This window comes from Tympanuchus pallidicinctus, unplaced genomic scaffold, assembly GCF_026119805.1.
Source record: "Tympanuchus pallidicinctus isolate F22 unplaced genomic scaffold, pur_lepc_1.0 scaffold15, whole genome shotgun sequence".
In the NCBI taxonomy this organism is placed as follows: Eukaryota; Metazoa; Chordata; class Aves; order Galliformes; family Phasianidae; genus Tympanuchus; species Tympanuchus pallidicinctus.
In genome coordinates this window covers 26286125-26313814 of record NW_026294669.1, presented here as the reverse complement: position 1 = coordinate 26313814, position 27690 = coordinate 26286125, and the positions used below count along the sequence as shown (strand labels likewise).

The window sequence follows — 27690 nt, the reverse complement described above, 5'->3', positions numbered from 1 at the left end:
TAATTGTCAGAAGCAATAATCTAAATTAAACTGGCCAACGTTCAAGTAAAAGGATATTTTAAATTGTACCTCTAAGTGAAAGCAGTCTCAGGAGTTTGTTAGTCTCGATATAGAATTCCAACTTTTTGTATTTTTTTTTGTATTTTTTTTGTATTTTTTTTTTTTTTTTTTTTTTTTTTAAAAAGCAACACCTTCTACTTCCCCTCTAAGGAACCAAAGTAATTATTTTTAATACAGTGACATATGTTAGACAAAAGTATTAAGGAGGGGGCTACGTTCCACTTCAAATCTCCATGGAATTTTCCCTTATGTGATCACACATCTGAGCTCAGATCTTAACCCAAACAATGAGGATTTTTTTTTTAAATTAAGGCTATCAACTGATGAAAAATCCTTTCACAAATAAGCCTGAAACAGAGTAAGTCTAGTGTCTCTCTCACGACACTGAGAAGCATAATTAAAACAATATGGAAAAAAAAAGCAAGTGTTCACAAAAACATTTGATAAAAGGCTTGAGTCAACTCAAAGCTCACTCGGCTTTGGCTGGGTCTTTGGGCTCACGACAGCTTCTGCCTGCCAAAAGAAATACAGCTACCCATTTCTTTCTGATGGTTGCACCCATGGAGAGACCTGCTCCTTTGCTTTCCCCTGCCACAATAATGACACGCCTGCTAGTATTTGATCGGGGTTCATATCACAGCCTGCCTTTGAAACAATTATTTTGTTAATTGTGAGAAGAAAAGGACTTACGTGGCTCCTCAAACTGACAAAACAACCAATAGCTTCAAGATAATTGTTATGTTCTGTAATTAAAATAACATACATCATTTAGGAGAAAAGTTTAAAAATACCTTGGGGTAGAGAGTTGAGGATATAATTCCACAAGGGGAATCTGTATAATTTTGGTTGTAACCAGAGAGGAAAAATGTAGAATTTAAGATTGAAATTATTCACTTACCATGCAGAGTTAGCACAAAAAAGTGTATTCATCTAATAAGGATGAATGTTGTGGGTGCAATTATAGTGTTTTATACATATGTTTATCCATAAGGAATGATTACAACATTTATAGAAAAGTAGGTTTGAATTAACTCTTTTCATACTTTAAAAAAAATTTTATTCTTTGTTATTTTTATAAAGGTAATAAAAGCTTATAAGTGGATATGAACTTACCTTTCAAAACACTCAGTCATCTACATCTGATCTCTGTACCAGTAACAATCAAAATATCATGGTATTCAAAATTACTGAATTTTAGCCTTGAACATGAAATTATTTCAACACAGATAATACAGTGAAAAACCTCCCAGCTGAATAGTGATAAACATAATAAGAATAATTCTATGCAAAATACAGGGAAAACCAGTGGATTCAAGTAATATTAAATAGGAACAATGTCGGCTCAGCTTTCCAGAAGAGGCATCTTTCTCTTTGTAAAACAGAGTTGAACACTGATATCACTACAGATACCTCAGTCTAACAGGTAGCTGGCAACTGCGGCACATCAAAAGCATCCTGAAGCAGACTTTGTCAGTTCCACACGAGGATGCTGACTTGAGCTACTTACAAACATTTGGGAAGTTGCTGTATCCCCTCCCAGAAATATCAAGTCAATATCAAATCACAACATAAAAGCTCTGTTACGTTACATTCCTTGGACGCACAGAACAGCCTACTGCCTACTCAGGAACATAAGTGGAATGTACAAGATGACACTCTCAGTGCACTAAAATGAACTCTGGAAGTTTAACAGAGTACACATTTAACTTTTCTCACCAGTGCAACTAACTTAACCAAGCTGTACTACTAGCACCAGCTAAAGGTGAATACTTAAAGACAAACAGGCAGTGGCAAAACTGAGAAGATTCAAGAGCTCCTAAACCTCGATGTAGGCATTAAACCTGGGCTCTTACCGCCCAGTTCTTATGTGCAGACAAAAGTGAACAGCAGGTAGGCAATTCCTAGGACCACCAATATTGGCATAATGAGTGCACAGCCGATGACCCACGCACACATTCAACCAGCCAGAAGTTGGCTTCATTGGTGCCCAGATGAAGCGAGCAAAGATCAAGGATGCTCAAGGAATGCCAAGCATCTGCCCCACCTCATGGAAAGATGTCACTCACTGAGCCAACCGAGTAAGGCCCCACACAACATATTTACTGAATCCTTATTTTACTTCTTTTCCTATATACTACTATCTTGATCTCTTTCTCCTTTAATATACAAATTTCTCTTTCAGACTGGCAAAGTGGGCATTTCAGTCTTCATCTCCTCCCAGACTTTAATAAAAGGGACATAACATAGACCCACTTAAAAATGCAAGGAAATACTCTAATGAATAGCTACTATTGATGTAAAGATATAGAACTGCATGCTTTCAGCTCTAAAAGCAAGAGATATTTGAGCAGCTTGTTAAATCAGACTAAAAATATGCTAGGAAGCACCCACTTCTTTAGTTCATTTTCTGAAGCATACTTTTCATCCTTTCAGTTGGGATTTGAAGGATGACAGTACCACAGTAAGGTCAGGAATGTTAAATCTTTAGTAAGGACATCAGGGAAAAAAGCAAGTTTAGGTATTTTCTTTTTCTTGCAAAAGAAAAAACTAACTATCGATGTCTGCTGCCTCCCTGACACTTTGCACCTCCAGCAGTCCATGAACAAAACACACACCAGACAGCTGCAGGTCTGCTATCTGGAAGAAACCTAATGTCTCCTGTCCCAGCCCAAAGACACTGATCCCAACAAGACAAGCTACCCAGCAGTTACAGTGGCCCGCTCTGTCAGGTTAGTTATTTACTTCTGACAACTTAAGCCCAAACTGTAAGTACTTCCTACAACCTTAACAACTCAAGCATACAGGATGATGACCACTTTTGCTGGGTTAAGCAGCTGTTTACCAGTAGTTAGAATAAAATCATAAAGCCGTATTTGGAAAATCTGAAACACTTCAAAAAAAAATTACACTCTGCTCCAAGACCTAGCACAGTAATAGACTCACAGGAATAGCTATTTCCCTGGCAAGATAGTGCGATAATGCAATTACTGCCATTTAATTAATTTATATTCTCAAAATCTGTCTCCTTACGATTTCTAAGTATTTCACTTGAACAGCAAGATAGGATTTTCTGCCCTTGTTTGCCATGGCAACCCTTACAACAAATGGCAGTAGTCTATAAAAAGAGGGGCTCTGAGCACGCCTGTTCACTTCAGTGTGGTTTGTTTTAAAACAGGACAGGGCGCAATGGATCTTTTCTACCCTGTGAGATGGAACAGAAAACCAAGAAATCGCACTTCAAGGGCTGCCACACTCCTCGGCAAAATGAAATGACAGTACTGTCAAGTTTGGATGTGATCACAGATATGAAAGGATGACTGCAGAAGTTTGCTTGTACCTCTCTGGCTCTTCATCATATACTACTATAGGAGGCTTTGCCATACAGTTGTTAACACCCTGAACTGGAAACACACAGCACGCTTAACATTTCCTTTCACTTAGCTCTAAGCATCATCATGCAGTGGTGGCTGCTAAGGCCTGCTTACCACCGGAGAATGAGACCTTTGTTTGCCTGTAATACAGGCAGAGCTCACCCCTGCCTGTCCAGGCAGAAGCTGTGCCGGGAAGCCTTGACCTCCAGCCCTACAAGGACACTGAGTAGGGCTAAGGATAATCTTGACTCCTTCCTCATTCAGTTTCTCGAGCTGTTTGAAGCAATCATTACCAAGTCAGCTACATTTTGTGGTCATATTATAAAATGAATCATTGTTCAACAGTCCAAGATTGCTAAATTCATTTTATGTGTGGTTTAGAGTAGAGTCACTGGTTGCTTCGACCCCTCTGAGCTGTGCTCCCTCCAGCTCAGTCGCAGCAGGGAAAGCACTCGTCCCTGGCACCATTCCAGTCTTGGGATGGTGTAACAGGGCAGAAATTGGCCTCCAGTACTCGTTCTCACAAGCTCCTCATGAGCCAGCCAAGATTTTTTCAGCCACTTCCTTCAGAAGGGATTTTACCTCAGAGAGGCTCCAGCTTTTGGGCAGCCTTCGCACCGGAACTGCTGGGAATTCAAGCATCTACGACTGCCTGCGTCGTACTCGGGTTGCACCCTCCGGGGCCTAACTTCACCCTACGTGCTCCTTTGGGTAGAGTTTCTGTTTTAAGAGAGCCTGTGGAATATTTTATGCTGGGATTTGGTAGAAGTGAATGAATGCTCCATTATTCACTCTGGTACACAGTGGTTGCTCTCAAGTTTTACAATGCAGCACACTGCTGTAATGACATCATATGACATCATAAATCTCCCATGACTTCTAAAGCCTCTGATGAATGGTCCCACATAACCACCTTGTTCATAAATGGAAAAAAAATAGTGAATCAAAGAAAAATCTTGTGAATTTATGCACCGTTTACAGGTCTACAGACAAGTACTAACCACCCTAAGCTTTACAAACCAAACACCTTCACTTCCAAAGGAAAGAAAGCACTGTCTTGATTTATGGATGCTGCTACACAGGGAACCCAAATCTCACATGGAAGCCTCACAAAAATCCTCCTTCACAAAAATCTGTGAATCTTAAATTCAAGTAATATTTCTAACACGTTCACTGAAAAAATTAAAAAAGTACTGCACATAGGTTGCTCTGAAAGTAATGCCTCCTACTTATTTGCACGGAAACTACAGCAACTACTAAGCACAACAACACTAACAGAACAGATTTTCATCCTCAAAACATTATTTTTCAATACAGTCACCATCATTAGCTATGCTTTTTCACTAGCAGTGAACAAAAGCCTGCATGTCACTCTTGTAAAAATCTGCATGGCCATCTGGAACGTGGCTTGCCTTTCACATTGCTGTTACTACTGCTGAAATGCACCATCATTGCCTCACTGTGCCCACATCCACTGCCTGGTCTCCAGAAACATTCAGCAAGCATCAATGAACATCACTGGGGACCCATTTTCTCTACATGGAGGAGCTCAGTGACACACCTTTGCTTCATAGCCCTTCCGTGTCAGATGCCATTTGGTCAGACTGCCCCTCTGCTGCCTTCTGTTGCACAGCAACAAAGTGTAACAGAATACTGGGGAAAAGGTTCAGTCTTTACTGTCATACCACCTCTGACATCACGAGATTATAAAACAGGAAGCATTGCTTCCAGAGCAGCTCCTATATTTCCTTCACTTCAACCATGCATTTATGATATTTAAACCATAAATAGTGCAAAAAACCAACAAATATTTTTCTCTTCTTTTAAAGCTTTGCTGCATACACATATGTATCAGTCAAGCTAAAGACCAACTTATCTGTCCTTGCCAAAAAGGTGGCTGTTTGCCATCCTCACCATCAGCCAGACACACCCAATTGAAGTAATGCCATAAGCCTGCTGTGAGATTCCCAGCCTCTGGCTTCATGCATCTCCCTGCTTTCTGTAGCTTTCTCCTTCCTCCTCTTAAGAAAAGTACTAGAAATCAGGTCAAGCCGTTTATTTGCCAAAACAAACATGTCTCCCAAATTTCAAACTTGGCAATCCCACATTCTGAGGACACAGGTGATCTTTCTCTGTGACTCTACAGAAGTAGGATTCCTATGAGTAATGTCTATTTTGCTGCTCCAGCCTAAATGTATTTACATCTACATGGGCATTCACACAATCAAGCACGAACTGAAACTCAAGCTTGTATGATATATTACAAAAGAAACAACCCAAACAATCTGTAGACCATTAGACAAAAATATCCTGCAGACTGATGACCTTCATATAAGGAAAAATGTTCTGTATTAAATGGCTTTGGCCTGTCCCTCATGTAGCTAAGTAACTCTTCTCAGAACAGCTGTAATTAGGGTGGTTTTTTTGTTTGTTTGTTTTTTCTGTATTAGGACACAGCTGAAAAGTTATGTGGACAGAACAGCCCAAACAAGCTCTCTGCAAAGTATCATTGGTGGCTACTGATCCTATACGAAAATATATCTGAAGTTGTGTTACCTACTCGGTAACCAGCCTGCTTCTCAACAGGTTGGTTACTTCTTCACAAAAATAATAAAAAAAAACAACAAGATTTGAAATGCAGCTTGAGTTAAATCTAGAAATAAAAATCGTGTTTCAACCTCCTCCCTCAACTGCATCAGCGGTAAACAAAAATTCCACTGTCTTCAGAAGCATTCAGATTTACTTACATCGCTGTAACATAAAATAAGGTTTCACTTTTTCATAAAGAATCCCTTGTTGAAGTGCAGCATGAAAAGTTATTAACACCAGCACCACTCTGTGCACTGATTTTGGATTACACATAACATAACAGGATCCCTGTTTATTTTTGCATCTGATACCAAAACAAAGCTTTCCAACTCCCTTTTTGACCTTACTACAGCAGTACCATAAAATTGTATTTCAGTTTCTCCCACTGGAAGGAGTAGCCAACCCTGAAGTAGGCAACTTATGTTACGATTTAAAGGGTCAGGACATCACCTACCACTAATAGTCATTTCATTTCTGTTCTAAGTTCTTTATCCTTAAGAAGCAAAGCCCCAAAGGAATTGTCAGCCTTGACTCCTCTCAGCAAAAAAAGACGTGCTCATGGTGCGCACTTCCCGCATTGGCATCTTGCTTCCTTTCCCATCTCCTCACTGCCTGAACAGCCAATGCTTCATAGGACATTTAATGACAAGTTCTACTTTGCTACCCTATGGTAGCTCCCCTAAGCCTCTTTCAGCCCCACTTCCCTTCAGGCCCTGTGATGTCCTGCCAGAGTATCAGCAAGATGCAAAACTGCATACGTAGTTGCAGGCAAATATCTAATCTGCTATTTTTGCAAGTTCAAATTACTGTGCTGCTGATAGTAGAAACAGAATAATAAGACGTTGCTCCATACTGAGATTCCTTTTTTTTTTCCTCCTTCTTTTCTGGGAAGAATTAGAAAACATATGAATTGTCCTATAATATTCAGTGGTTTACTGAGCATGACTATGGTCCAGCCACATGCCATAGTGTATATATAGCCTTACAAGTTTATAACATACTGAGGTTTCTGCTTAATTTAAACTTGCTACTAGATTTTAATATATAGCTTCTTTTGCTTTCCCCATTTCTGCACATCCCCCACTGACACTCAGTGCCAAAGGCTCAAAAAATAATGAAAGAGTCACAGAAGGCCCCAGGCATGTTTGAAACCAACACATATCCATGCACGATCACACCATCAAATGCCTGCACGCCCACAAAGTAATGTGCTTCAGATAGCAATACAATATCCTGAAGTTACCAAACAGCTTCTCGTTTTGTCCCCAGCCAATTAAAATACTTGCTTTCTTTTCCTTTCCATGTTCTCATGCCAAAGACTGGGTCACGCTCACAAGCTTCCAATGGAATCCTTTAAGATTTTCTTACCTTTACAGATTGCATTTTTAAAGAAAATCTGAAGCTGATCTCACCAAGAGACCCAGAATTACAGGGAAGAAAATGGAAACATCAAGAATTAACAATGCTAGGTATCATACTTCCACACAATTCATTTTAATCCAGAATAGCATGCAGAAGTCTGACCATCCCACCCGATGAGTTATTACACTTCTAGTAGTGTTTTGGCACATCCTCCTGTGCAAACGTAGCCCTTTTTCTAAAAGATGTGCTATATAAAAGGTTTAAAACCAGGAAACACACATAGAAGTAACTGGGTACATCGCTTCCAGATTTAAACTCGTGGCTTCTCACATTAGACAGCATTTCTGTCCCCCTCAACACCACACCACAAAATGAGACACGTCAAATGACACTCAGTAGGTGCCTGAGATCAGTGACCAGCCTTCTTCTACAAGGAGCTACAAGGAACGCTTGCAACATGAGACTTCACTCAAAGGGCCAATTACCTGAGCCAAAATTAGAACCTATTCCACCTATTGATCTGTGAAGTCACAAACTGCATCTCACAACTGCTGCAGGAAAGTAACTGCTTGTTTTGTAAAAGACAAATGCTACAGAGGTAAGTTATTTTGTCATAAGTCAATTAAAATCATAGAATGACTAAGGTTGGAAGGGTCCTTAAGAATCACCTAGTTCTAACCTCCCCACCACAGACAGGGTGCACACGTGGACTAGGAGGTACCAACCTCCTAGAGAACACGCTATGTCCAAATTGTTACAATCCTAATTTAACTACAGATTTTGTCACATAGCCCATGGGGTGGTGCAATAGTTCTGAATGCAGTTCAGTCAGCAGCAGCAGCTTGCACCCACGGCCAGTTCCTGGATACATGGCTAAATAAAATCTAGACAAAATGCTCAGCACTCAAACAAAGTACAGAGTGTCTATTAATTGCATGGGAGTTAGCACTGCCATCGTGTAATCCTAGGTGAAAACATGATTTTTTATTTTTTTTTCAAATTTATTGCGAACTGTTAAAAGTCATTCCATTTAAACAACATTGCACAATTTCCAGACAACTGAATCTGTGAAAAAAGCCTTATGGCTTTATGTCAAGTCTTTCCACATTATTATGGTGCAAAGGCTACGTAAATTTATCTCCTTCTAATTCTAGATTTTTTTAAATATCAAGACAGTGTGTTTTTTCTTTCCATCTGCAGCTAAGATTTCTCCATCTCCGACACATTTATATGCAAACCAGAATTCAGGCATAAGAGATGCACGTAAAAAGAAAAGGATTCAGAAGCCGTGAAGATGCACGATAGCAATTCCATTGTTTAACAGCCTCTCCTTCAACAAAACCCACACTGCTACCACCAGCACCAGTGTGCCACTCAGCACTGCAGCACAGCCTGCACCTCCATCCCAACTGTGCTTCACTCAGGTGGGAAGGAAACCTGCAGGCAGGGGCTGCCCCACCTCATTGGGACGGCACAGGTGCTTACTGTGGCATCACATATAAAACTGAGCCACTCCCAGAGCCATGACATCGTGGTCACAAACAGCTTGGGAACACTTGCTCTGTTGTCTCTTTTTAGCTCTTTCCTTCCCCACTTTATCATACAGATAAGATACTTGCACAGCAATGAAATCCACTGCTAAATGCAGTTTTCCTACACAGCCACAGAAGGGTAAAGAAAAAAAATCTAATGTTTTTTACAGTGAAATAAATATGCCTTATCCTTGCTATTCAAATAAATCTTGATTGCAAGGCATAAGTTAAGACATATCTGTGTGTGTATATAAATATAAACTTTTTTTTTTAAAGTGTAATCCACCATTCACCATAAATGCTGCAGTTTTCTCTCATACCATCCAAACTAGACTGTGGAAGCTCTCTAGTTTAACATTACATCCCTTTCCTGCTTGCATTTATGAAGTCACACACACTCTTCAGGCTCCCTTCTAAAAAAATTCACAAGCTCACGCTGGGATTTCAACAATTTGGCGTCGGTATTTTAGATTCTGGGAATCACAGTCAGCTTAACAGAAGCAGCTTTCTGTCAGTACACTTGATGATTAAAAGCCATTCTGGACAAATAAAACAATATCTCCATTTATACAATATAAAATTAATCCCTGTAATAAATGTATTAATTAACCCTTAAAAGGGCATTAGAATACGACTTTTTTCCTGTTACAAGCAGTATACTTGTTCCAGACTGTAAGAAGTTAGTAGGGTTTAACCTAATCCATTTAACTAGAACTTCAGTAACATTCTGATAGCCTTGGCACAAGTGCCAACACATTTCAGTACAAAATGGCAAATTTAATATAAAACATTTTAAACTTTTAGTGACAGAATAAGATTCTATCGAGAATAGTCACAAAAGACAAATTTTAACAACTGCCAGTTTCTACTAAATTCCTCCAGAAGGGTAATATTGAATTACCTTTATTATTTTATTATTACTATCCTTTGTGCTGATAAATATCCAATTGTTTCAGAAAAATACCTCCTGATGATGCTTTGCAGGCAGATGCACCCGAGGAGAGCACAAAAATGGGAACTGCAGAAGATTCCTACAGAAGCCTTCAGGAGGGAAGGAAAACCAAACTGCAGCATCGCAGTGTGGACACTAATGCAGCACTGATGTGGCCACGGCAGCACCTTTGTTTCCCTTTTCATCACAGAAATGCCCACCTACACTGTACCATCCTACACATCAATCATGCCTTCCCACTACAGCCAGACTTTTAACGATTTACTTTGTGCTCTAGACTGTGATATCTTTCACTTAGCTGGAAACTACTGCTTTTGATGCAGCAAGTCATCTTTGTCGGAGATAAAACCACTTCTGAGAGCAACAGGTCTTTCCTCAGAATACCAAATAAAAGTTCTATCCTTGATCCAAGATTTCAATGTTTCCATGAATGCACATACAGCATATTTCCTTTTGAACAGATTTATCCCATTCAGCACAAGGTTTTATTTTTATGGAAGTGGCTGTTTCTTGTTGACTTGGGTTTCTTCATTTCGTGGCAATTAGTTGTAAAACACCTCAAGATGCATTGCTAGAACAACTGCTCTACAAAGAGCACTTTGTGTCTTATTGGAAAATATTCAGACGCTCAACCCAAACAAATGGTGCCTGTAATAAAAATGCTGCCACGTATCTTCATTTGTACTAGAACAAATCAGTTTTATTTGTTCAATCTGCATTTTAGTGTCATAGGTCTCTTAGAAAAGATAAATTATAATTCCTTATGCAATCAGATATGAAATTAAGTCATCTTACTGTGCAGAAGAATTTATAATAAAGAGACCATGTTAACCAGTTTCACTGAAAATATTTTGATCGTGTCAAAAAAGGCAGCATAAAAATCTTTAGTGTTTTAACAAATTAACACTTGCCTTTTGGGTAAAGCACTGTACATGCTGTTAATCTTTTAATTAGGTTCTCAATTCCACTTACCATTTATGGTAGGGGGGATTTTTAGTGATCAGAAGATGCAAATGCATGGTGTGGCTATGCTCTTTTAGCAGAGACTTATGAAAAAAAGTTATTCACATGTGCAGCCCTCTCTATTAAAGTTCCATGACGATATATTAATAAATACCTGTGAGTACTACCAGGAGAATACCATTCTCTGTTATTAATCATGTAATTACTCTGTTATTATATAGGCAAACAAATACAGCATTCAGATACAGAAAAACGTGTGTTCTCTACTCTCAAGACACAGGAAAAGAAAGTTTCCTATTTGTAATGCACACAGTTTTTAGATCCATCATCAACATTTAAATATATGTAATAGATGCTGTCTGCATAAGTGGATACATAAATAGTGATGTTTGAAACAATCTATGGACTATAAAATAAAATGCCAATTTTCTCGTGTTGACTGCTGTACAATTCTGCCTAAACATCTCCTTCCAGGATGTTGAAAAGATCTGGTGTTATCTATAGCTCATTATTTGATGTGTTCCTTTCCTCAACCATTTGGTCCATCCTCAGTTTCAATACAAAATTAACACTTTTTCACCCACAGACTATTTCATAGATCCTATAGCTCATGTTGGGAAAAAAAAAATCCATTCAGATAGGAGACAAATTACCATCAGTTAGCAATCCCTATGCCAAGGGACATTTTTAGTATGAAGCTGTCACTGTGGAAGTAGGAACTATCTACTCGTTATCCCACATAATGATTTTTGTTAGGAAAAGGAAAAAGGCCAAAATGTGGCTAAGCAGCAAATATATTATAAAAACAAAGTATGAAAGCAATTTAGCTAAGAATCCTGACTGGCACACACATTCTCTTCTTCCTAGCTTCCTTGTTTGAATTTAACTCCTTACTGGTAACTGCAAAAACAGGTGAAGTTGAAAATGCTGCGCATACACAACTGTCACAGCAACTCTTGTAATAATTTGTCATAAAATAAAAACCACACTTTCTCCAAAACACAACTGGGGAGTGAAAAGAGATTAAGAGGACCCCAGATCCCAGCATTACTATAGCTTTGTTGTTTAATTGACAGCTACTTCATCCTAGAATTTGTTGGTTTTTTTTCCCCTGGAAAAACCAAAGGTAGTCACTGACAGACAGAAAGACAGAGTGCAAGTAATCCTCTGTAAGCCCTGCAACAGGGAAAGGAAGAGAGTCTTACTGCAAACAGCCAAGCAGCTCAGTGGGCAGAGGAGGGCATGCATCCCCGCTTCTCTCAGCCCAAGCTGGAATGTGAGCATTAATTAGAGCCTTAATCATCCTAATAGGAATGACGTCTCAGTGACCAGTCTGGAAAAAGGTCACTAACAGAACCACCTTTTGCTAATGGTTTTTCATGCTGTACATTTAGCCATTTCACTTCCTGTAGATTCCTGATGACAAACAACACAGGAGGACAGATTGCCCCTATATAAAATTGTCCAGGCAAAAAAAGATGCAAATGTAAAGATCGCTATCTATCATCGAGTTCATGACAATTCTGGGTAGGGCCAGGATGACCAAAGTTGGATATCTCTTCCACAGTGCTCCTATGTGGTGGTAAGCAACTCAGAACTGATCCCCAAAGAGAGTAAAGGAGGATGCAGGGCACAAGACTTGCCCGGTCAAGGCAAGGAAAGCAGCAGCTGGAGCCGAGTGCACAAGAAGCCACAAGGAGCACGGAGGAGCAAGGCCAACTGCAGCTGTGCAGAAAGCATCCTCTTCATGCCACAGATCTAAAATGTTTTCCAGGCCCTGCTCTAGATAAAGGCAGCAGTATCTCAGCAGACAAGAATATCTTAAAAGAAAAAACAAATACAAAAAAAGCTCCCCTAACTTGTGTGAAGCACCACCAGGCTCTGCTCTCCTCATATGCTACTGAATTTTTGAAGTATATTTAGCTTTTTAGCTACCAGGCTGCTAAATGTACTTCATTTTCCTTCTCCTGACAGGGAAAGACCTAGGCTAACCTAATTTATTCCCATTTTTAAATACAGCACTTTATCAAATTCATGGAAGAAAGACAATTATTTTGTTTTGAATTAAAATGAATAAACATCATTTCCCCATTTTCCTCAAAATTACCAGTGGTTCATGGGCTTGTGGGCTTAGCTGAGAGGTTGAGAAGGGGCCAAGAAAAATCAGAATTTATTATAAGCTGGTCTGAGTTTTTAATTGAGTACATACAGGCCTTCCGGAGAGAGTGTAGTTTTTATTTTATGCCAAATTATTATAAGGGTTGCTGTGACAGGGCAAATAAGTATATAAATGAATAGAAATAATTTTTTAAAAGAAGTCTATGGCTCAATTTCAACAGCATTTCCTTATTGGTTTATAAAACAAGCAGAACATATGAAAATATGTCCTCTAAGAGTGTGACACATGAAGAAACTCCAGCGCTGCCCAGATGCCCTCACACAGAGCCTACAGCTGCAGCAATTGGGAAGCACGACAGACCACCGCCCTCGTAAAACAGAGGTGTGGATTTGCTGCTGTGACCTCAGCAATGTTTCTCAAAAACAAAGTGAGAGAGGAATTATTAAGTGTTTTGTTCCTCTCTATCTGCAACACAATCTGAGACTTACCAGATTTGAGTAAGGAACAAACAACTACAGGCACTCTGCTGCAGCCCAAAGCCAGCACCTAGATGTGACGCATTGCAAAGTACTTGGCCTAGAATGCTCCTCATGCAAAAGAAGCCTCAGGCAGGCAGGCCACAAAGGTAAGGGGCTTCCCAGTGACACCCAGGCTAGTTCTGTCTCCTCTGTCTCCTCTTGCTGTCCCTGTTTCCTGCTTCCCAGCCAGGCTCTACCCAGGCACAAACCGCAAATGAGATGGAGAGCAGCGTCAGAAGTGCTGAGCTGGTCAGGGCTGAGTTTGGGTACTTGCCTCTAAACTGTTCAAACACCAATAAAGTACCCATCTGCTTATACTACCCAGATGTTTGCCGTCTAGAAAAATAGATTATTATTTGTGGAAGGTTTTGTTCCATCACAAAAATCCTGTAAATAATATATTGGGATCAGAAAGCCAATACCACATGGCACACATCAGTACTGGGCTGGTGGTGGGGAGAAAAAGGAAAGGGAGTCCTTTGACCGCTATTGAAAAGTTAAGAACTTCCATCATGAGCTTATCAAAGAATGGCAATTCACTGCCATTCACACTTAATGCTATGGTGGACAAGGAGGGAGGCAACTTGAGAAGTACTGGGTTCCGATCTTCTGTTTCTAAACATGCACAGAAATATGTATCAGTATAACTTACAGGTATAAAATAATTTGTATGTACCTACACGATAGATCTAAACTACAAATGTATAGTTCTTATATATAGAAGTAAAACATCAATCTATTCCATTAGTTACATATTTTAATATGATATCATAGTATTTGCTTTTTGATCACGAAAAAGTATAGTTTAAGTAAACCCTATGAATACAAATGGATCTCTAGCTCTCCCTTAATACTTAAAGATTTCTTAATAGTCCCAAGTGGTATTTAGAGAGAAGGCTTGGGCTATAATTGAAATGGCATGACAGGCTGAACCTTTAACAACAAGTGTCTTTCAAATCCTATGCCCATTATGCACTGTAATGGCTACTGAAAAACAAAGCAGGAAGAGGCTTTTCAACATTCTCACTGAAGTCTAACTTCCTCTCTCAGCTCCTGTAAATGAGTTTCACTTGCAGTTGCCATGAAGTTTTTTAGGGTAGACAAAACAGTGATTTGCTGGTAAGTATCCATATATAGGGAAATAAAAAATACTCAAGCAGTACTCAGACCAATTTCTTCAAACATCACAGAGAAAGACAAAGAACACAACTCAAGCAGTGCACAATTCAAGAAAGCTGCTTTTACAAGGACCACTTTGATCTGAATGGCTGAGTACTACTGCAAGAAATCCAGTCTGCTCAGCAAACCCAGACAACTTTGTCACTAAATGTCATGTCTGAACTTACTGTAGGATGCCTGTTAGAGTTGTACCTCACGTGCTTATTACTCCTGAATGATTATGTAGGGGCCTGTATAAACAATGAATATTAAGATGTTAAAACTACAAAATAAACAAGAGAGTTTGGCAAAGCAGATTACAATAACAAAAAGAGAACAGATAGAAACCTTACCCCTATCCTGGGCTCACTTACAAAACTCCAGCAGAGCAGATCTCCAGAAGAAATCCTTCCCCACTCGTAGCCAGCTCTTTAATGGGTCTAGCAGGAGCCAGGCTCCACCCCTTCTGGCAGCACAGGTGAATTGCCTTCAGCTGTGCTCCTCTGGTTGACTCATTGCTCACCTCAGGTGATCAATCAGAGGTTCAGCCATGACTCAGCAGCTCCCATACAGGGCCTTTCAGAATTTCACCTCCACAGTTGGAAAAAAGAAAGGCGAGCTTATCCATAAGAAGCGTCCCCAGGCAAGGTGCACAAAAGGCAATTGCTGAATAAAGAGCTGCTAAGGATGGAACGAGACTACTCAGGTGAACAGAGCCATGAAGAGGGCTGGGTTGGTTTCTATTCATTAAACCCTAGATTAAGAGATGTTTGATTATACAAACAGGGAGCCACAGCTCAACCATACAACTGGCACTGGGCACTTGGCTAAGGAGGCAGAAGATCCTGGATTATAGCACTCTTGCAATTTACTGCACAGGAAATACCTTCTCCCAGGTTTCCTCTCATCTCGCCCATACTTCTCTGTTGTGCCTGTATTAAAAAGTAACTTATCTTCCCAATTGCAACAAACTTAGCTGTATACAAGCAGCAGAGTTTTGCAGGGTTTCGCTACATTTTTTCTGTACCTTTCTTGATAGAGAAACATAAAATCAGTTTGCATGTGTTCAACACAGCCCCCAGTTGGTACATTCTGCCTTCACCTCACATTCAGTTGGAAACTACTATGGTCCCAGAGGCAGCACAGATGGGAATATTTCACAGGATCTTTTGTATTAACTTTCTGTTTGGGTCTTCCCTGAGCCTCGCTCTTGAGAAGCAGATCACAGCAAGTAACACAGCACAGCAACAATATTCAAGATGTGCTACCCACAATGCTACCCACAGATGCAGTCAGGGCAGGCACTCCTTTGCCCTGCCAGCATACCGGCAGAAAAACCTTGGAACCAAAGGCAAAGTCTACTTTGATGGGCCACTAAGCTTTGTGAGGCTCTGTAGACAACGTACACCAGTTCTGTGTATGCTCAACAGCTAGCAGGGAACCAGTCAAAAGAGAAAACGCCACTTGATTTTTCACGTGGATTCTAAGAAATTGGTAGAAGTGTCAGACTGGGACTGCTCTTCCTCAACTCCACAGTGGGAGAGAGTCAGCTTTCACAGCAGGTCCAAAGCTTCAGACCATTCACAGAGTACTTCAGATTGCAGGTAACTTCGTACTGCCTTGGCCTCAGCACTCAGTCCCTACCAGCTCGCCCCCTCTTGCACAGCTCACTTAGAGTACCACGCCCAACAATAAAAAAATAACTAACAGAAAAGAACTTTCAAAAAAGCACCAGGGTATGTAATTTTTATTAAATTACACACGGAACAGGTGCCCTTTTAAAGCGTGACTCTTTTTCTTACCAGAAGGCTCTTGTAGCAGGTTCCCTAGTGTCAGGTGTAGACTCAAGTGATGAAAGAAAAATACATAAATGTTGATTAAACCTTTGTTGCCATTCACACCACCAACTTTCACACCCCAGTGCCAAGCTGTTAACAAATTCCCATTCTGTTCCAGAAGACTTTTCACAGCTCCTGTCAGAAAAGGGAAGTTTCACGAGGGCAGAGCTTGCTGAAAAGTTTCCGCTCTTGCCACCATCAACAAAAAATGTTTGCAACCAGCTGTTTGTGTAATAATAACTGTGTCCTGCCCAAACTGTGGGGGAATAAAAGGCTTCTTCCAGCAAGGCATGGGGCCACCTTCATGTATATCCCCCAGTATGTATTTGTTTCAAGATATTTACGCTAAGACTCCTCAACTCCCTGGGGAGCTCAGCAGCTCTGGGCAGACCCACAGCAGAGCCTCCTGGACACACATTCCCCTCCACGTCACGTCTTGTCCCTGGCACGCAGGCTCTGCAGTACAGTAGGCGATGTGAGATGGGGCCCTACGCACAAATCGCGCACCACCTGCTTGAGACACAGCAGGGCTGTGCGAATGCTGTGGTGAACTGCGGCGAAGGCGGTGTGAAATTGCACAGCAGTTCTCTCTCCTGCCATGACTCCATTTTTTCCCCCACAAGTAGCTCTTATCTGACATTGGAGACATGGTTCTTTAGAATGCGCAAACACGAGAAGTGTCCTGTGAGATGAAGTGAACAGTGGCTCTCCTTTCGAGAGTCAACCAAAGAAACAGACATATAGAAATGATACAATACAGACATACAGAAATTCTCCTCACTCAATAGGTGACGACTGCTACATGCTAGATGAAGATTACTGCATAAGCATCCTTTGCAAAACAAAGCTTTGACAGTCTCATGTTTATTATGTCCTAGAGGACACGAGGACGCCTAGTCACGACGATCTCTGAACAGCTCAAAGCTGGTGGTGCGCGATGCACCTCCTGAGGCATTTCTCATGCAGCTTCTCATGCAGATCCTGTAATTCAGCTGTTCACAACGCATAGAGAAGAACTAAGTGGCTGTTTATCAGCGTATATTGCTAAATGAAATCAATTCCAACTACTGGAACAGAAGCAGACTTTATCCAGAATGAACAGAGCAAATTAGCCTTATATTTTTTCCTCTTTCTCATATCAGAAAATTATTCTCCCAAATGTATCCTTTATTAAAGTATTTAGCAACATGTTTCTGTAAACACTGCTTGACAGATAATAGCCCATCATTCTAGAATTTTTCTCACAAAACTAGCCAGTCTCAGATACCTATACCAGCAAATGGCCTCTGCCTGGACCTCATCTCTCTGCTTGCAGATAGTAGCACAGAAGCTACTTCAGAACAAGCTGCACACTAAAGTTTTGTATGTTAAAATCAGCATGTCCTGCAGTATTTGCCCAGGAAGCATAAAAGACTTCAGAGAACTGGTCCTTTGGTGTGACGATAAGCATGCTGACCAAGGAAGAGATTTTTTTCCTGGCAGATCTTTGAAGTAATTTCTGTCATTTCTAAATATTATACCACCTGATGTTTCTAGTGGAAGGCAATGAATCCCTTAAAGACAAAAACCGAGAAGTCTTTTCTATTAGATTAATTGAAACAGAGGTTCAACTTTGATTTTATAGACGAGTTATTTGAGCACAACACCAAATGACAGATTACTAGCTGAACCTGCTCCCTGTCGAAGTCTGTAGTTTAAAAACGCAGTGGCCGTTTCCTCCCTGCGCAGTGACTAATTTCCTTTGCGATTCAATCTGTCTCTATTCCTTGGTATTCTCACAGCAGAGAGATGCTGCAAATGCAAGGTTCCCCAAGTGAGATGCTCAGCCAGTGTGGATCACTGCACTGAGTGGCATGCCTCCTCAGAGCAGGTTTCCCACAAAGCCCATTCCCCTTCCTAAGTGCCAAGACTGAAATCTTGGCCACTGAATGCAGAGTGTTCCACATGTTAGCTCACAACATATTGAGCAACCGTGTTAACTGAGATGGATAGTGCTGTCAAACAGGAAGCTGGCTCACCAGGATGGAAACAGTGGAATACAATGAACTTTTACATTTATTGGGAAAAAAAAAAAAAAAAAACAAGTGTCCCTAAAACGACATGAAATGTTTCCTGTTAAAAACCAAAACAACTATCTTCTCATATAGCTTCTATTGCTGCATTGTATAAATAAATAAATACATTAGATCTGCATGAGCTCTGCCCGTAAGCAGATCCTGAGCCTCTCACAGAGCAGAGAGGCTGACAGAGGAAATGAATCATTATCACCCTGCTTGGAGAGAAGTTTGTACAAAGAGCGCTGCGCTATTAACCGCTGTCTGGAACTCCTGCATTCAGCACTGCGCTGCTCCCTCTGTTTTCGCATTCAAATTCCGAGCTATACAAAGTGACTAAAACCAACAGATAAAATCCAAATCCCCAGGCAAAGCTACTGTTAAACTACCCTAAACTGCAGGGGTCCAACTGATGACATGAGGATGAAACAAAGTCACAGGGTTCTCATCCAAAAGAGAAAACAATGAAATAATCTCCTCAGCATAAAAGTTTCTTGGAATGTGAAATTCATTTCGGAAAGATTTTTCCCGCTCCCCCACCTCCTGCCTGTCCCCCATTTATACAATCTTAGGTTTCGTGGTGATATTTTGGGTATAGAGATGAAAGCTTTGTTAATTTTAGATTTTGCTCCTTCCGGAGAATCATTTTCAAAAAGAAGGAATGGTAGAGATTTACAAAGCATTTGCAGCAGTACCGTAGGCAAGCAGAAACAAAAATCAGTTTGCACATTTTGCAGTACAGCTATTGGCCATTAAGAGAATATGTATATATAGCCTTATTGTATTCAATACACTGTTTCAAAAATGCTGTTATATATTATAACATGCTGTTCAAAACGGCCCTGATAGAAAGAGACGTACCAGATACCATCTAGCCCTACACTTAGAGGTTCTACCCTGCTCTTCTGCGCTGATTTCCTCAAAGCAGCAACCTGCCTTGAGATGCAGAACAAATGTGTCATGAATACGCTGGCTGATCATTATCACCATATTTCACACTTCAGCAAGATCCAGCTAATGCTTTCTAGGCAGGCTAACAAGGTAGGTGTTGTTCTACACCTAGTTTAAGATTAAGTAATCAATACAACCGATTAAAACACTCCCAAGATTTCCCACCGATTTTCTTGCTTTCTCCTTGCACTGAATAGCCTGAGGTGCATCATTCAGTCAACACAGAGAAGAGGGAAAAGAACTTTACTGAATACCTTGTGCCTGAGCCGCAGAGCTGTGGGAATACCCCAGAGCCAGGAGCGCTGTCTCCACCAGCTGGCTAAAGAGCACATCTTTGCGAACCAGAACGAACTCAGCATGCTCTTCTCGATTATCATATTCAAGAGAGGCATCCGACTGCTCCACCACACAAAAGACTGGAATCATCAAACCTAGATGGAAGAAAAGAATTCTGTGAGAGAGGAACAAGAAAAGCGTCATACATCTCTGATAAAAGCTTTCATTTAAGACACCTCCTAGAAGGCTCATCGTAAGTGGATATCGGCCTTTCTTCCCCAGGGGACAGCTTTTGTTTTCTTTCCAAGGGAAATACTGAAGTCTCATCACTTGACTCATTTACAAACCACACTAAAAGCCCCAGAGAATACAATTTAGGAACAAAATAACAGTCAGCATGAGGACAAATGAGATTTTTCTGCTAAGACTTTTTAACACTGAAGAAATTTTCTACAGTTCCTTGAATGCCCTATTCTTGCAGGTCAGGGCTTCTCTACACTAAGAGATCTGAAAACCTGACATGTAGACACCACTGTCCAGCTTCTCTCCACACAGTGACCATCATGGAGATATTGTTTGGGGCTAGTCCCACATGCACTTCTTGGATTGGCTAGGTTAATTCACATACTTCCAGACTATTTCCATCCTACTCGTTCTGCAAAGTAAACACCCTTGCACAGATTTTGCTGAAAATGATAATTTGGTGGTGTTGAGAGGTAATGGACCAGCAGTCCCTGAGAAGAGGGCAGTGTTCTCCCTCTTAATGTATGAAGAGAGTGAGAACAGCTCTCTTAGCAAGAGAATCAAGGATGAGGGTGAATCACAGAAGTAAAAAACTCAGGGAGCGTTCTGGATTCAATTTAATTCTCTTTTACTGTAAATTTACTTTTGTGGTAATGAGATCAAGTCATCTCTGGTAATAAACTGTGAGGCGTGAACTTAAAGGGATCCAGTACTACAGACAGGCCAGGAACAAGCCAATTTGTGGAACGTGGCTTTATAGTACTGCATGTCTGTGCACGGAGGGAAAAGCATGAAAGGGAAACAGAAAACTTACTGAGTTGGAAGATCCATTTTCATCATTTGCTATAGGCCATGAAGTGTGTGACAAAGGAAAAAATCACTACCTCCAGCAACATAAATTTATTAATTGGATACATATATTTTGTTAGCCCCTTGATAAGCTATGAAATATTAAGGGAAAGACAAATCCATGCCTAAAGCCATTCTCAAAACGTGCTACGTAGAGCTTGCCTGAAAGTCTACTAGTTTACTTTTCACTCCTGTTTTTCAGAAATAAATATGACAATTTCATGTAGATAATATGAAAATAATTATTATGGAAATATTCATGGAAGAACAGATACAGATCACTGCATTCCTGGTCTGGGCACTTCATAAGGGAGGAGAAAGCCAAATGTTGGTTCTCCTATACCAAGCCAATTAATTAAGATCATCTATCAGCAGTTCTAATATCTGCAAACCAGTGGTCAAATATCCCTTCAAAAGGAGCCACACTGCCCTGAAATAGATACAGTCACAGCAGTAACACCTGCTAAGGGACTTGAATCCTCCAGGCTTGAATTTGCAGAGATGAGATTTACTTAAAATGTATTTCAGATACACATTTATCATTTAGTGCCATAGCTGGCAGGGATCAGCTCCCAATTGGACATTCTAACTGCAGACCAGCAGTAGCTACAAGCCTGGATACCCAGTTCATAGGTTTTAGCATTCTGTTTTAAATCACACCTTCAATAATGGGTAAGTAGGTTACAGCATCATATTGATGCTGCTCCCTCTTTACCAGTGATTCTGAGACAAACCAACGCATTTTGCAAGTTCAAGTAAACAAATTTTAACACACTCACTCAGGAACATACATTGAAAAATATCTCTAGGTGCTTTTCTGAAAAGAAAAAGAAAAAGAGCATGGCTGATTCTGTTCCCACTGAAGTCAGTGACAAAATTGTTATTCCTTTCCAAGGTTAAAAGCTGAATTGTTTGTCCATAAATCATTTAACTAGTTAAAATGAAATTTAACCCCTGTAAGTAACAAACGCCCTCCCACCAAACGTACGGTCTGTCACAGCATTCCTGATGGGGCTATTAATGTCTCAGCAGAAGAATCAGATAATTGGCCAAATGCTAAGGCTGCAATATCGGTTGTGTAAACCACATTTTGGCAAGACAGTGCAAGTGGGTGAATGCAAACTGATGAGAGGAATGCCGCAGCATCTTCCATCCTCCCGCAGCATGCTGTCCTCGTCACAGAACAGCCTTTCCACCTTTTCAGCACAGAAGCAGCACCTATTCTCCATGCAATTTATGCCCACAATTTACTGTCTTAGCGCAAACAGGACCTCAAATGGCAGAAATGCTGTTGTCACAACTCTACTGTATGGATGGCATGATAGACTTGCAGGAAGCTTGCCCGTGACTATTTTTTCAAATGGCCCATCTGAGCCATCCAGGGTCACAGGAGCCCTGCTACAAAAACAGCTTTTGCAAAAATACCTCTAAGCTCAGTGACCCAGCATAAGTGACGAGAAGCTGCCATTAGTACTTTAAAAACAGAGAGCAAAGGGCAGGTTACCACATCTGCCACTGCTAACACGTTATGATCCTCTCCCTGTGGCTGGACTCTTAAAACCAATTTTGCTTTCCTAGAAATCAAGAGTCATCCGACTTCTTTCCAAGCAAACCTCACTCCAAGGAAATCTCATCTGCTCTGCCCTCTATTTTGAACTGGAAAGAGTTAAGCTATAATATCTCAAATGCATTTATTACATTGAACTTCTCTGTTTCCTGATATTATCTGAATATAAATTAACATACCTCTGGTACATGAAAATCTGAAGGAAAACCATCTGCAGCTAAAACCAGCACAGTCTTTACACACCAGTATGCATGACGCCTTGTTCCTAGGTGCACAAACGGAACCTTCACCTCACTACAGGGCCCTTACAGAAGAGGGATGCGAGCCAGTCCATCCTCTCCATCATTCCATTGAACAGCTTACAGCGATGCTCAAGAGAGCAGAAGATGAAGCATCCAGAACGAAGCATTGCATGCAGTAAGAAAAGCCTAACTCACAAACCCTAAAAGCCCTCAGCTCTTTTCTCTAGTGCCTGCGCAGCCAGAAGCAGCGTCCCTCCTCTTCACACGTACACACAAAAAAGGCTGAGATCCCTTTTGAGCAAAACTCTTGTGCATTTGCTCTCCCAGCTTTAGAGAGATGCTTTAGTGAATGATGCGGTGTAACTCATGGTGGATAACATACGGCACTGAGTTTCACACATGGAGAAAACAAGGGGCAATCTGAGGGCTGAAAAGAAAACATCTTGTTTTCTCAAAGAAGCAGCACAATATGCTGAATTGCACACAAAACATCAGTAACAATTACAAATTATCCAAAAGACTTTTTCTACTTGATACTACTCCATTGAGCTGGCTTAGAAACAGCTCTTCAGTGCTTCCGTCAGTGCTTTGAACCCCATCTAGACAGCATGAAGTGTTAGAGGAACATAAAATAAGACCACAGAAAGCCTTTTAAAAGAACACATGTACACAAGATTTCCCTGTATTCCATGGAAGAGAACACAGAAAGTGCTTCCAGAAGAACAGAATGGTTGGTGGTGATTGGTACCTCCGTATACCAAATATTGTTAAAACACATCAGAAATGGGAGTTAAGCTCTGCAGTTGCTTTCATGGAGAACTTGTGATGTACAGAGAAGGCTTTGTACATTTGCTTGCATTTTAGTTGAGACTCATCTAAGCAGCAGAAAAATCAAGAAGCAATTAAATATGCAGACGATCTGTGCCCAAATGCACATTTTTCTCCTACTTGCTAGTTTTACTCCATAGTTTTATTTTCCCATAGAGTAACTTATTCTAAATATGAAGAAAAAAGAAACAGGTATGCTATCTAAACAGTGAAAACTCTGGACTCTCCACCACACAAAATATTCATTAAACAAAAGCTTGAAGCCAGTTAAAAATGTTATCAAACTGAAGTCAAGCAGCTCCCTGGAAAACACTTTGAGCTGCGATATTTGCAAGTGCAAGCTGTGAATTTCTAATAGCCAAGAAAAGAACAAGACAGGGAAGACCTTTAAGAAGTCCTGCACTGATTTTTTTGGTTCACTTTCGAATAATATACTTTATCCAGTGCTTCAGATTGAGAATCAAAGGTGGCACTACCAGCAGTCACATTTCTACACATCACCAACTTCCACATGCCCACCCCAGGCGCAGCACCTAAACCAAAGGAGAAAAGGCGCCAGAAAAGCTGCAGAGGAGGTTAAACTATTCCAGCCACCCACCTCTGCTGCCCATTAAATCGGAAGCAGTGCTTGCTCATCCTAATAAGCGTAATATGAAGATCAGCCAATAAGAAGAGGCACCTATAAAATTTGTGTCTTTTTAGATTAAAATCTGTTTCCATCAGCACAAGTTGTGAGCCCCATCTAGGTGTTATTTAATTTAATCTAATTTGAACAATTTCCAAACATCAGCTTGATTAATTTCAACAGCGTGGTGTTATGGAAAGATTTACTGTACAGGGGTTGTCTAGCACAGAATTAATAAAGAAGCCAGTTCTTAGCCCTGAGTAACACGAGGGTTTAAGACTTCCCAGATTTCTAGTGGGAATACTTCACAGCACAAGCATGTTTTCTTCTGGGAGTGAAACCCACCAAAATTATTAAAAACTGAGATCAAATGGTGGTGTCAAACCCAAAGGAAATCATTCTAGAGGAGAGAGATTTTTATCAAATGAAGAAAGGGGAAAATAAAGTTTTTGTTGTTGCCGTTGCGCTTGGAGTTTTTGATTGCTGTTTGTTTTTTTAACAGAGACACACACAGAGCAATCTCTCTCCAAGACAAAGCAAATTTACATGGTTGGGAAATCAGGACATTTATTCAAAAATTCATAAACTACTGAAAACTCTTCATTACTGTGCGCAGAAAACATTTCCTTTGCAGTGATGGTAGCACAGGTCATTCTCTAACTTAATCATTCCAACAGAGAAAAAAGAAATCAAACCTAGGAAAAAGCAAGCAGCATACGCAAGTGTTTATGTACATACATACCTCCAAGTCCAGTGTTAAATAAGTAAAAATAAAAACTCTAAAGGATGCTAAGATGACTAAAAATCTCATCCACATGCTAAAAGCAGGTTGTTCCCCATCTCCAACTGCCCAACGCATTTCCAGTTTGCACTTGATCTACACTGAGACTCAATCCTGAATGCCTTCAAGACGCTAAAATACCAGCAACCTCAGCTGGGCTTCCACATACGAGAGCCCTTCCCTGCAACAGAGACTGTGTCTCTGCTACTAAAGCATGGATTGTCTTGAGGAAATTATCTGGGTGAAGACTCCACACACTTAACAATAAAACATGCTTACACAACTGACAGTAACCACAGGAAGCAATTGAAGTACAGAAGTCCCCGAACCTAATCTGTTTCTGCTTTTTCTTCAGGCGAAAACGCTTCATTCAGCGAACACCAGTGGGGAGAAAAGAGTCCATTTATTTATATCTGTTTGTACTGCTATAGAGCTGATCTTAAATATACTCATTTGGTACTCAGCTCTTTCCCTTTCTTTTAAAGAAATTTGAAAAATGAACCTAAACTGAGAAAGCTGTTTTAAAGAGAGAAATCAGTGTCCACCCAGCACAGGAAAGCCTTGCCAGTTCTGCTCCCAACATCCTGCACCTCTAACTGAAAGGGCAAAAACCAGACGAGTTGGGAAGCTTTTGGTTATTCAGAAATACCTCCTTTTCTGCATGAAAGACGTCCACCCCATATCCAAGTACAACATAAACATTTCTGTTATTATTACTTCAATTCTGAAAAATTAAACACCGTCATGAAGAAACTAAAAAAAAAAAGTGAAGCTCCAGAGTGCCACTTTTTCAAAAGAGGGATCAGGGTTTGCAGCTTACAGAGATAACAATCTAGTGTGTGCTTGATAAATCAGGAGGCTACCTAGATGAACAAACATATGATGAGAGAAGAAAAAGTTATAATGAGAAAAGATCCACGGCATTCTTTTTTTTTCCCCTCAAGAGAAAGAAAACCAGAAAGTGTCTGAAAAAACAGTTCTGTTGTTCTGATCTGAACACCGCTTTTACTTAAATCACAGCACAGCCCTAGCTGGTGGTAACGTGAGATCTAACCCAGAAAATCCCGCAGAGTCCAAATAAGGCCTGCAGATATAGGATGCATGATGACAGGCTGAGCAGGCACGTCTGTGCCATTCCCACATCCACATATGACTGTTCACACTCAGGAAGGATCAGGCTTGAAGCAGATCCTGGGTACAGCCTGTGTCTGTGCAGTCCAGCAAAGAGGAAGATGAGCTGCAGCTCACACATTTCAGCAAGGGTCACTCACGTCCATGAAGGCTCACTTTCAAGCTACTTCATACACTTTAAATATAATTAACTTGGACAAAAGATGTGCTGTTGGCACATAACTTAAAATAAATGCACAGTTTGGGTAAATTGTCTGTATTTCAGCCTTCTACATAGCAAAAAGCAACTTGCAACAGTCTCATTATGAGGCTGGGAATTCTTCCACCATAAATCTTTTTTACTGGGGACTAGAGGAGTCACTTTGCAGTTGTTTGTCACCAAGCACTTGGAAACACACGAAGAGAGCTCAGTGTCACACTGACAGGAGGCCAGTGGGAAATCTGTATGTCAAATATCAGAGACAGCACCAGCACATTCACAGATGTACAACTCTATACAAAAAAAAAAGTGCCAAGCATCTCATTATAATAAGAAGTTTTGTTCAGAGAGAAGAATCCTACTTCTTGCTAATCCTCTGCTCTCCAGTACGTTCTAGACAAAACACGAGATATCTGATTTTGTACACAGGCAGTAATGTGACGCTGTTAAACTCCTACTCTTTGAGGGTTTATAAGCCTGTTGAAAATAATTTGTTCCAGGATGCAATTTGGTAAAGAAGAACTCAATCCACAGATGATTTTAATACAATGTTTGTCAAAAAAACAAACAAATAAAAAAATCATGTTAAATAATATTACACTGTAGAAGTTCTCTTCTGAGAAGGGCCAGAGGAAATAAACTAAGGACAATATCTTTCTCCTCCTCTGTTATTTTTTCTGGCTTTAAATATTCAATAAATCTGTAGGCAGGAAATGCATTTCTACATATTATATTTTAGCCAATGGTGAATGCAAACCACAAGATATTATTTACATCCTTCTTCAGCTTCCAGTCCTTTTTGTGGCTTCAGTCACCCAACCATCACAACTACCCCAGCTCTCAGGAAATTTTATAAAGAAGTCACCAATATCTCTGCAGATGTCCCCTGCTTCTGACAGCTTAACTAGCCAAAGAATCTTTCTCTGAGCTGAAATAACAGCTTTACTGTTTGACACGAAATATTCCAGGCCACTATCCCACCACAGAAACATATTAAGAAACTCGTAAGTTGATTTGATAATACTCAGATTTCTTAAAAAAAAAAGAAAAAAAAAAAAAAAGAAAAAAAAGCAGTATTGAGAGCATGTGTTTACGCTAGTGAGAAATGAGAAATAAAGAGGAATACGGAATATTTACCTCTAGCACAGCTTCTCCAGCTGTGTGCCTGGGACAGAACTGGTACTCACGGGAGATGAGGCCTTTTGCTAGGGACAGAGGCACAGCTGCTCCTGGCAGCTCCCCACCTCTGCTGAACCAGTTACAGTAACTCCGTGTCGGCTTGGACCTGCCACCCTGCCCGGGTCTTAGAGAAGGAAAGTAGCTGCTTGAGCTTTGAGCGCAGTCTGACGCAGCCGGTTAAGCCGGGCAAGGCTAAGGCTGCAGCAGAGCAGTCAGGAGGCAGAAGCAATTAAACAGGAGAACAAAGCACGTCCAGCTCTCCACTCAGCCACCAAAATGAGCAGTAAAAGAGAACGCAGATGT

General features: G+C 40.5%; 1 protein-coding gene across 5 annotated transcripts in view; it reads right to left on the bottom strand.

Moving 5' to 3' along the window:
- SATB2 (SATB homeobox 2) overlaps positions 1 to 27690 on the bottom strand; it is a 132042-nt gene that overhangs the window by 85379 nt on the left and 18973 nt on the right. For all 5 annotated transcript variants that reach the window (XM_052676391.1, XM_052676393.1, XM_052676392.1 and 2 more), the window contains one exon: positions 19722 to 19898. In XM_052676391.1, the coding sequence (XP_052532351.1) occupies positions 19722 to 19898 (177 nt within the window). The remainder of the gene's footprint in view (positions 1 to 19721; positions 19899 to 27690) is intronic.